This window comes from Argopecten irradians, chromosome 1, assembly GCF_041381155.1.
Source record: "Argopecten irradians isolate NY chromosome 1, Ai_NY, whole genome shotgun sequence".
Classification (NCBI taxonomy): Eukaryota; Metazoa; Mollusca; class Bivalvia; order Pectinida; family Pectinidae; genus Argopecten; species Argopecten irradians.
Window position 1 is genome coordinate 13,638,872 of NC_091134.1, and position 11,917 is coordinate 13,650,788.

Sequence of the window (11,917 nt, forward strand, 5' to 3'; positions counted from 1 at the left end):
ATCCATAATCCGGTGCTAATTTCACGTTGCTTAATCATTATTCCTTAGGTGACTGTGCACCCGCACTTCATACACGCAACACGCCGTATTCATATTGTTTCCTAAACATCAGTTTTTCGCATGAACTTTGCAAAAAAGACGTGTAAGTTTTCTTTGCCACTAAGACAGTGAAAACAAAATGGTACACGAACAAATAATGAAATTTATTTCCAGAAAATCGGTCCTAGTTTAAATGAAACAATTTATTATAACATATATAATGATATATCAATGATTGATTTTTATCAAGACGTTAAATAACTATGATCATATAGCGGTTGAAGCTGTCTGAGTAGATGATAGTTGTTGAAGATCGTTAGATCTTTGGTCATCCTTACTTGTTACGGTTCCTGATGTCAAAACACCGACTCTGTTCGGCTGTTTGAAGCACTGACATTTACCCATCACCGCTAGAGTACTTTTCACGTCTTTGTTCAATGAACCATAAAACAGAACATTCAAGAGACTGTTCAACCAAGAAAGTATAAGTAAGCATTGGGTTATCACTTTCTCCATAGGAACATCCGAATCGACAATCAAAAGATGAATCCGAAAAGAATACAACGGTAAATGACATCCAATGAAGAGGAAAATCATAGCTAGTAGAAGCCTGATCGATCGTCTTCTTTTTATCAGAAGCTGCATTCCACCAGATATCCGAATTTTAGGTTGAGAGGCTATTCTCACAGACACAGCCACATTGCAGGTCACTAGGACAGCACTGGGCAGAAGAAAGAGTACAATAAAGTCCATGTACACTAACCTCTTATGTAGGTCAGCTCGGCCTGCGATGATTGTACACTCAGTGTGGGAAACGTTTCCCGATATCTTGGTCACGGCACCAAAAATAAATGGCGTTCGCAATGCATACAGTAAAGCTATCATCCAAACAAAACCAAGCGTAAGGTAAGAAAAATAGTGGTGTACACCTTTGAATTTAAATGGAAATAATATAGCTCGCATACGATCCACCGCCATCACAGATATTGATAATGCACTGGCCGCACTCACTGCATACTCTCCATAGTAACACAGTTTACACACAGCATCAACCCATCGAACATGTAGAAACATTATAGAGATAGCGTTCGGTATAACAAATATTCCAATAAACATGTCCGCGAAAGCAAGTGAAAGCAGAAGAATATTTTTGGATTTCCGAACATTTGCTTTTGTGAAAAGAATGATAATTACTATTAAGTTGAAAATAATCACTAAAATCATAAGGGTCACATCTATGACGAGAAAGGTTACGCTGTAAGGCTCATGCATCGTGTTTAAACGTCACTTGTTTCCAGAAGACAAATATCCATCAAATCAGTTCATGTCAAAACGGATCGATTCTTGTAGATGAATGAAACTGCTTTTGGGATTGACATTCAACCAATATGTCTCTGATTGATGTTCAATCAATATCAAGATATCCAGATATATTTCTTGGTAAAACAATCTATTTGGTGTGTCTTCTCGAAAATAAATATCCCCAAAGATCAAGTAGTAACTTGAAGTTGCAATTGTCTAACACGGTTTTCCTTTGTTTGTACATTGCCATTTAGAATAATTCATCCTCACACCTCGTTACAATATCACAATGGTATATCCATGTTCTTTGTCTCGAGAGAAAACATAATATTTCACTGACTGTGGTCTTCTGTAAAGAGTAGATCGGCACAGCTCGACGAAGTTTTGTGTCCCATCAGGAGGCTGAGTTAGCTCAAGCAATAGGTTTTGTTCTTTGTAGACATTTCTAATAAGACGTTATTACCCAGATTCAGGATATCCATACTGATTCACATTGGTTATAGTAATATTTGTTTATTCCTCTGTTGATACGAATGCAACACATTCTCAATGTATATACTTTGTACACGTATATGGTTAATGACACATTGTAAACGTCTATCAATTTCCTTGTAGTCATGGTAACTATACTTCAGTAAGTCTGCATAAGCAGCTTTACAGTCATCACATCTCAAAGACGTCAAAAAAAAAGCTTTCAACATACTCGTCGGCGTCCGATCCGCGAAACATCCGGTCCGTTGAAACCGGATCTTAACATTTCCCTTGTTGCCATGTACTTACAGAACATGTTCCATTGAAGTTCTATAAACCAGGCGACAGCCGTCTACAAAATGGAAATTAGTTGGTGTTATGGAGTTCAAAGCGATCCGAGATTTATACGAATAGACTCAATTAAAACTAAATCTGCCTGATTTGGTTTTATGTACTCAGCTTTACCTTAGCTAGTATCAAATGTAGGAAGTATACAAGTATAAGTATGGCACAATCAGCAAAAAAGGAGACTGTTATATGTGTATAATCTTGATAGAGAGTGACTACCGGAAAATGCGTGACTAATTGCACTAATCATTCATTGATGTTTAAGGTACTCGGAAAAAAAACACATTCGAAAATGAAAAATTATGGAAGGCTACAAATGATTTTTTTGGAAATATTGATAAAAGTCCAGGAGTCGAAAGCACTGGGTTCGATTTTAAATTATAACATTGATATGCTTGATTAAAACGTGATTTCTTCTCGACAGAAAAAGAAAGATATAAAAAGAACAATTATCAAACCAAAACGTATGCAATGACAAACATCAATTTGACATCTGATGTTTCTTCAATCGATAAGTCTGTTAGAGTATCCAATGAAAGAAAGGTATGCATTAATGTTGTATGCAGCTTGTCAGTCGATCAAAGTTCCAAATGTGATCATAGATTAACCGTCCCTAGAATGACAGGCATTGTGTTTGCATTGAACCCCCCCCCCCCTTCCTTTTACCCTCCTTTCAGATTTTCCGCTTGTCATTCAGTTCTCAAACATACAAAAAGATCCTGATCTACACTACATTATAATCCATCATACATTGACATGAAACCGTATTTATATTTACCAAATAACAATATACCATACTTCATATTAATTTTCTCCGTTATATTTCTCAGATTATTGTCTCACATTCGATCATCATCGTAGTCGACCTGGTGATTTCACACGCACTTTTATAAATGCAAGGAAATATTATAAAAAATCGACAATAAGTATGCATTTGAACAGAAATGAAAACAATAACTGCATGATATTACTTATGTGAACACAAACGTCTCTTCTGAGTTCCCCTTTAGTGGTATTGATTGAATATTTTTTTAGTTGTCATATACTTTGGTCTACCAATGCCTGTAACATATTTTTGCTAGACTGATACCTTACTGTCAATGGTATACATGTAATAGTCGTATTTCATTCATACCTACGGGTGTAATACTGGCTGGTCTAGGGCAATACACTCATGCCGCCTGAGGCTGTATTGCATGGCTACCCATGCAATAAACCCTCGTGACGTCACGGCGTCAACAAAATTTCTATTTCCTCTGTAAAATTTTAACATTTTTTCACAAACTTGACTGGTTTTACTATAAAAGATGCAAACAACGGAATTTTTGTTGAAAATATCACGTAATTTTTCATGTATGATTTTTTTACTTTCAGCCGTAGATGTCTTCGAATTTATTTCAAAATGGCGGGATATTATAGTTGTAAAATTGCAGTAAAACGTCGAGGTATGAAAGACAAATACTTTTTCATAAGTGGATATGAAAGATAGGGATACTCTACCCTCGGGATCACAAAATGTTGCAAAACCCTCGGCAAGCCTCGGGCTTTACTACATTTTGTGACCCTCGGGTAGAATATCCCTATCCTTCATATCCACATATGAAAGAGTCTTATAATTTTTCTCATTATTATCTTCATTTAAGTAACGTTAAATTTTATCTTTGAACGTATAATAGTCGTATATCTTTTAGTTGATGATTGCAACAGAATTCAGGTTTTTGATGTCCCGCTTCAACTGATTAACCATATCACACACACTATATATAGTATATATATTTCTCTCATACCTACATGTGTAATACTGGCTGGTCCAGGGCAATGCACTTACATTGCCTGAAGTTGTATTACATGGCTACCCATGTAATAAAGCCTCATGACGTTACAAAGTCATTAAAAGTAACATTTTCTCGGTACAGGTTTAGCCATTTTTTTTAGAAACTAGATATTACCCGAATTTTTTTAACAAGACTTTGGTCTTTTACCGCTTTTAAGATGCGTGATAATTTATGTCTTCCCTCTATCTGAATGGTATGTTGGTGGTTTTGTCGATCTGAATTTTACAACCGTTTGTTAGACTGAAAATTACATGAAATAAAATATTAAAGTATACGGGAATCCCATCAAACGTATTTGGCAAACGTAGAATTTAGAATTTACCTGATATAGACTTATTGGGAAAAGTAATGACATGAAATCGCCATCTGAATTTAAATGACGGGTTCTGTCGACGAAGACGCGAACGCCTGCTATTCCTGATCACAAAATTATTTTCATTTATTTTTTGGTGGTTATCATAATTAAAAAAACAACAACATTTATCCTTATTATCACATTCATAGCATGTCCCCGAATCATGTTGTTTACGTTTATATTAAGACGATTTTGGATTTTTTTGCCGAAACCAGACGTCATGGTCCCAGTATGTTATTGATTTTGGAATTTCTGCAATGCCTTTGCCTGATTTAGGTTCCTTTCTGTATTGCAATACCAATTATACTACAATCAGGTATCTTGCTAAAGAATTCCCGGATTTGTACTGAGCAAAGTCAATTAAAACCAAACGTAGAACTAATAGAAAACACTGACATATTGACCGCTCCTTTATGCATAATTCCATCAAAGAAATGAACGCAGATTTACGTTGGATACAGACTGATCCAATAAAAATAGTGACAATAGAAGAACACTCATACTAATTAGTTAATGCATAAGTCAAGGTCGTGACCGCATACGTCCGTCCTGTAAAACATCGCAAATTTACCTTTGTACACTGTCTTGTATTTCATAGTTATCGGTGTGTGATGTCAAACAAAGATTGTCACAGACATATCGAGATAAAATGTCGAGCAATAATATTGATAAATCCCATCACTAACTATTCTTTTATCTGTATCTGTCACTGTAGTGTTATACTTATGTGATTCTCATTATCTATATAAAAAGTTATATGAAATTATCAATATTACTTCGTTTTAATACGTAAAATTCGTAAGCCTCAATGTCCCTATCTGTGTGGTAGGCATATATCGATACAGTTAAATGCCAACACTGATATTCACCACACAAATACACTCGTAGTTAATATAAAATTGCAATGAACTTCGAATATTGAAAAAAAGTCATAGAAATTACCATTTATCATATTTGTAAGATTAGAATTTATTTAGGTTTCGGAATGAAACTATTTTTTATTTAGATATTTCATTTAAATGACAACTGAATTTTAACTGTATTAAATGGAAAGACACAGCTATATATAGATATACACTGCACATGCACATTCTGAATTATCAATGTAAACTCACGTTACTGGAATTGTTGGAACGAAAACCTGGTCACAGAATTAATAAAATAATATACTAAATCCACGACAACAGTTCATAAGCACCATTTGATCTATTCTAGCAAAACGGATTTATCCTTATGTATAATTTGATTTGTGATGCAATGGGTCAAATATACAATGAAGCGATGATTGGTGATAATTGAGCTTCAGATAGCGATGTCCTATTGTCAATAGTTGGACTGAGGTAGTGCTAAGAACAGATGTATAAAGGATTCAGGAAAATCGATCATATGATATTATTTCCATGTTGGATCACAATAGACGTTAAGATGTAGGTCAGGGGAAAATGTTAACTAATAATGCAAACGACTTTAAGCGCGAAAAGTTACCCTGCGTTCCATTCTTGGCTTCTACATGATACTATATATGGTACCATAGCAACACGACATGATTACACATGCATAATCGCAAAATTAACACTCGGGAATATATATCAACGTTCACAGTAGTATAGAACCTGAATTTCGTCTTGAAATCATTGACATCTGATTAAACGCTTATTCACCATCGAGGAACTAAAAATAGCTTAATGTCTTTTAATTCTATGAAATTACACGAATTATAAGATGCAGTCGAAAATCATTACTCGGACAAGCTTTCTTTATTGAACAATTTCATGTTTACTCGTGAACTTTTAAGGATTATAGTTTATATCATGAACCTCCGAAATAAAAACAGATGTTTCCTTTTCACATCGATTCTATTTAAAGAAAATAGAACAATAAGCTACAAATACCGGCAAACATTATAATCCTATTTATTTCCCCAATCATTCCAAGCTAAAATCGATTGAACGACGATAGATATATACAAAGTCAGATTTGTACTCCTTAGGACGTATTCCTAATGATTAGATATATTAGAATAATAATTAAAACATAACTTGGGATTATTAAAGAATCTACAAAAATATTAAGCTTCTTATTCATGACTGTAGATGATAGAATTTGATCTTGTTTATATCTCTAATTGTCATGTACATGTAATGTACTTATAGCTTTGCAAAATACTGACTCGAATATGTGATTTATTATGTACAGTATCTGAGGCTGCAATTATTAACTTTAGTAAGGTCTCACGCAAGCTACCTTGTAAACATAAGTATTGTAACAAATGTATTGTATTCGGTAATGTATTGTACGGTAAGGTTTTCGTAGTGTTCTTTGTATGTCTGTGAAAATTGAAAACAAAATTGAAATGCTCAAAACGTTTCGAGATATTTACGATTGCTATACAATTTAATTCTAAGTTCGAAAGGCTGTTATCATCAGAGAGGATAAATAAACGTTTTAAAAGTTGTAAACATTCACATATTAATGTTTGTCATAAATTTTAGACCTGACCCTTTAGATAGTGTTACATGTAAACATCGAGGTGATTATTTCGGAGCATCGAGTGATATGGTAGATAGCAATTTTTTTCCTAGACATGTTAAAAAATAGAAAGAGGGATATTTTGCAAAGTTATTTTTATGTTTTCAAAACAACGCATGGTAGTTATATTAAAATATCTTAAAACAGTGGAGCACTATAAGCATAAATAAACATGTTGGTAATATATTGACAGCAACGGATACTAATACACATGTTTCTAATCCCTATCATCCTCATACTTTCCGCTTTGGTTTAATAAACCTGAGTGAAAACAAACTTGTGTATATGGATAGTTTTCTTTTTTTCATTGTGGCAAATATACCTTATAGGTTTTAATTTCATGAAACAAAAAGGAAGAACAGCTAAAATATTATTATAAATTATCTGAAGGGACAACTACTTATCATATCTAAATGGAAATGAAATGGAGAAGACAAATATAACTGCATCGTTTACGGGACTCAACCAACAAACAATTTATTAACCTAAAGTTTGGACAAAAACTATCTCGATAGGGGTTTAAAAGAACAACTTGGCCAAAAAATAGGTATGTACGGTACTGCAGAAGTACTTGCAATTCCATATTCCATGTCTACATCACTGAAAGTGTTAAAATGACTGAACTAAATATGCTGAAAATTATAATAGTTATAAATAAATGACCATCAAAATGATAGTAAGGACAGAAATACACCTAAACATTAGGCTCACAATAAAGATGCCTTTGCATTTCACATATCAGAAACAAATCCAATCTTGTCGTTTTTGAAATTTTACAAAAATGATTACTCATTTTTGCTAAGGACTCAATAAAACAGCTGTATCTAATACGAATGTTACTTTTTCCAAAAGGCTGAATGTTATGGAAATCGTGTTGTGAACCATGGAAACATCTACAGTATTTCAAGTACTGAAAATCAACTTTCTTTCGTGACTATTAAATTTCGCGATTTCAGTTTCAAGTTCGCGGCGATAATTTTTTGCGGAATGAAAATATGTTTTTGTTCAATATATATTTATTGATTATTTATTCGCGGTGATAAACTTTTGCGAAATAATTTGAATCGCAAAATCCGCGAAAGTAAATCGCGCGCGAAAGAAAGATGGTTTACAGAATTTGATTATCGGAATATAACTTAACAATATTATGTGTTTCTATTAAATGTTTCAGTCGAAAGAAATCTTACTTAAGGTACACGAAAACAGCAAACAAACGCATTCAGTTTGTTGATTATCATTTCCTATTACAAATGTATCGGGTTTAATTGCATGCCATTGAAAAGTTTAACTGTTATGATGAAAACATTGGTATTTGTAATGATACAATCTTCTTAAAATGATTTAGTACAGATATGAAGTCCCCGTAAACACCCATTAATTGATGATATTACATTGATAAATATACTCACCGCCTCTCTAATGTCCTTGTGCAATAGCGCCGTCCAGCTGCCGGGTTCCCCGCTGTGTGAATGAAAAGCAAACCCAGATGCTACAGTATACTATATAATGCATTTACTTACGTTGTAAGATTTAGGTGTGAATATCGTGTGTATTCTGTGCTTTGTCTGACGACGTGTGTGTGTATGATATATAGATTATATACCGTAATTTGTGGTGTATTGCCCACTAGGGTCGATTATCTACATGAGTTTTTAAAATTATGAATTAAATTCTACATAAATAAATTTTACTGTTCAATACAGCTGAATGAGAAAGAACAACATGTAGTCATTTAAAGATGCTCCACCGCCGACAAATGTTTTTTTTTCTCTATCAAAAACAGGAGCAGACGAATTGGTATACTTTACATTATTACCACCATTGAAACGTTCAAGCTTCTAATTTTATTTCATGATAAAAAAAATATTAAAAATAATTGATTGCATCCCGACAAAATTCCGTGGTATTATGTCCTATATAGAATGAAGCACTGATCCATCATGCACTAAAAGCACAATGAATTATTTAATATTATTTTTTGTGTTAATTAGACATATATATCCATGATTAAACACCAATTATTGTTCAAATAATGAGTATAATTTATATTCTGTCGGCAGTGGAGCATCTCTGTGACCTCGACTGAAGATCAAGGTAATTCATTAGAACAAACTTACTTGGTAGTCTTTCATCTAATCATGTCACTTGCCCAATATTAGGTCTCAGGAAGTCGTTTATAGATTTTAGCCTATTTGACCCATGTGACCTTGACTTTCAAGGTCATTTATTTGAATACACTTTGTAGCCCTTCATCCCAGCATGCTACAGGCAAAATATCAGTATCCTGAGCCTGGTGGTTATTGAAAAGAAGTCGTTTGGATGACTATTTTAAGAACGGCGCACGCCGCACGGCGACGGACGAAGAATATAAGACTCTTTCATATGTGGATATGAAGGATAGGGATATTCTACCCGAGGGTCAAAAAATGTAGTAAAACCCGAGGTAGGGTAGAATATCCCTATCCTTCATATCCACTCATGAAAGAGTATTTTTCTTTCATACCTCAACGTTTTATTAAAATTTTACAACTATAATATCCCGCCATTTTGGAAAAAAAACTCGAAGAAATCCACGGCTGAAAGTCAATTTCTTGAAAAATTACGAGATATTTTCAACAAAAATTCCGTTGTTTGCATCTTTTATTGTAAAACCAGTCAAGTTTGTGAAAAGATGTTAAATTTTACCGAGGAAATAGAAATTTGTGTTGAGGCCGTGACGTCACGAGGCTTTATTGCATGGGTAGCCAGGCAATACAGCCTCAGGCGGCATGAGTGTATTGCCCTAGATCAGCCAGTATTACCGGTACCCGTAGGTATGAAAGAATAGGTCTTTCTAACTCTCCAGTTCAAATAACCTAAAACGGACAGGAAACAAACTGAACATAAAATGCCTATCACCGATGCCGATATGAAAACACTATATAATTCAGATACATTTTCCACGGCCACTCCAAGGACTCTTCAGCAGAAACTATTCTTTGAAGTCATCCTCTTCTTTTGCAATATTTGACAGGAAAATATAAAAGATATGAAACTATACTAGACTCTAGTGGAAGAAGATATATATTGGGAACAAAATGTCCAGACTTTCAATTTAAGAACCATAGAGAAAACACTGCTGATCACGACATAACGGATGCGAGAATGTATCAGAATGTAACAGATTATTAATTAATACTTTTTCGGCTAGTGTTATTTTTTTCATTTCTCAATCAGTTCTCAGTCTTTGCTGATTTGCAAAGAACTAAATAATGCTCTCGCTTACATTGCATCCTTAATTGTTATATGTGATTCGTATTTACTTAAGCATTGATGTCACTATTTTTTAATTTTATCGGGGTATGAAAAAAAATTGTTTGCAAACTGTGTGAATCCGCGTAGCGGATTCTTACAAAAGTTTGCAAACAATTTTTCTTTTCATAACCCGATAAAATTTAAAAATAGTGACATCAATACTTATAATTAATTTTATAATCTATTTGATAAAATGAAGTATGTTTAAATGTAACATTACAGTGTTTTTTCAAGGGACTCTTTTTTTCCGAATCAATACGCAACGTCAATGTCTCAATTGTGACGTCACGATAACGTCGGAGTTTCGCGCCATTCTCGGATTTTTTTTTTCATAGTGGTATGCAAAAAAAAATATTGGCCAATCAGAAAGCCAGATTTGGTATGAAAACAAAGAGAAATTAATTATATGATGTTAAAATGTTAACCTATACAGATTACACCATACATATAGTATTTGCGAGATCAACGAGACAGTGCAGATCTGAAATAAACTAAGCTGTACGTTTAATTACATTTTCTTAACATTTTATATTTTAGGTAATCCTGTCTGTCCAGTGTCAAGGTTCGAGAAATATGTTTCGAAGTTTAACCCTGAAAGTGATTTTTTCTAGAAAAGGCCCATTAGAGGCACCTGATGGCGACTATCAGTAAAGAAGCATGTCTATCAACAAGCTATACAAACAATTGTAACCGTGCCACATGCATTACTCTCTTGGATTTAAATGGTTATGAAGGAAGACATATTATTGGAATATATAACCACAAATCTGAAACTAATTTGAAGCATTACTCAACTCATCTCGGTGAATCTAACTAGAGGCCCAAGGGCATTAATGGTCTTAAGCCCAAGATGCTCTGGCCCTAACACCAGACTAAGACATTATAACAGATATATCAGACCAGACCAGACTTAAACCAGACATTCATTTGTCATAATGGGTAAGTCTGGTGTTAGGGCCAGAGCATCTCGGGTTACAATGGTCATCTAATTACTTTGGCAACAGTCGTATAGGAAATTATTATATATGGTGTCATGGTGGCTATCTTTGATTTTATATCAACTCGATAAACTTCGTCAAGACCATGTCAGGGTCAGGTAAGTTTCATGAAAATCCCACAGATACAATTTGAGAAGAAGTTCAAAATTTTGCGGCCGTCTTGGATTTATCCGAAAATAAATGTCAAGATCATTTCAGACAAGCTTCAGCCAAATCACACTGACAGAACTGCAGATGACCAAAAACCAACAACACTTGGTCAAGACCATGTCAGTAGAAGTGTGTATATCGATGTCACACACCTCTTGTCACGTTTTCTGTCGCTTTCGTCACTGTCGTATTCAGAATTGTGTACATATATCGCACCTATTGGTCGGAACAAATTTACATCTGGATGTGTTTTGGGTTTGGTTGTTCTTGTATCTGTAAGCGCGTGAAGTGTGTTGATGCTGTTTTGCTCTATGCAGGTGCAACTTCTAGGGAAAGGTGGCACAAAGGGGTTGAGTAGATAAAAATGGCTTTTCAAAGTTATCTTTTGTCTCTTTGGTTCAGTGAGGATACATACATTGTGTATTGATCTTTTTATTGATGAAACATGGATATAAGTTTGGTATTGTCTGCTTTTTAAGTTAATATTCACTAAAGATTATTAAGGTATATATTCGTTAACAGTTGAGTTGGTTTCTACCAATGTCGCGAAATGATTGGGTGTCCAAAATAACCAGGCTGTGAAGCAAATATATTGG

General features: G+C 34.2%; 1 protein-coding gene across 1 annotated transcript; it reads right to left on the bottom strand.

Moving 5' to 3' along the window:
- Nucleotides 1-224: 224 nt before the first annotated feature.
- Nucleotides 225-8,426, bottom strand: LOC138318484 (QRFP-like peptide receptor). Its single transcript, XM_069260888.1, has 2 exons — nt 8,289-8,426; nt 225-2,164 (listed from the first exon to the last, which is right to left on the bottom strand). Exon 2 carries the CDS (start codon nt 1,309-1,311, stop codon nt 307-309), a length of 1,005 nt encoding a protein of 334 aa, XP_069116989.1. The 5' UTR covers nt 1,312-2,164; nt 8,289-8,426; the 3' UTR covers nt 225-306.
- Between the last annotated feature and the right edge of the window lie 3,491 nt (nt 8,427-11,917).

Excerpts from the sequence above, each read along its gene's own strand:
- LOC138318484 (XM_069260888.1), bottom strand. The coding sequence starts at position 1,311 with ATGCATGAGCCTTACAGCGTAACCTTTCTCGTCATAGATGTGACCCTT.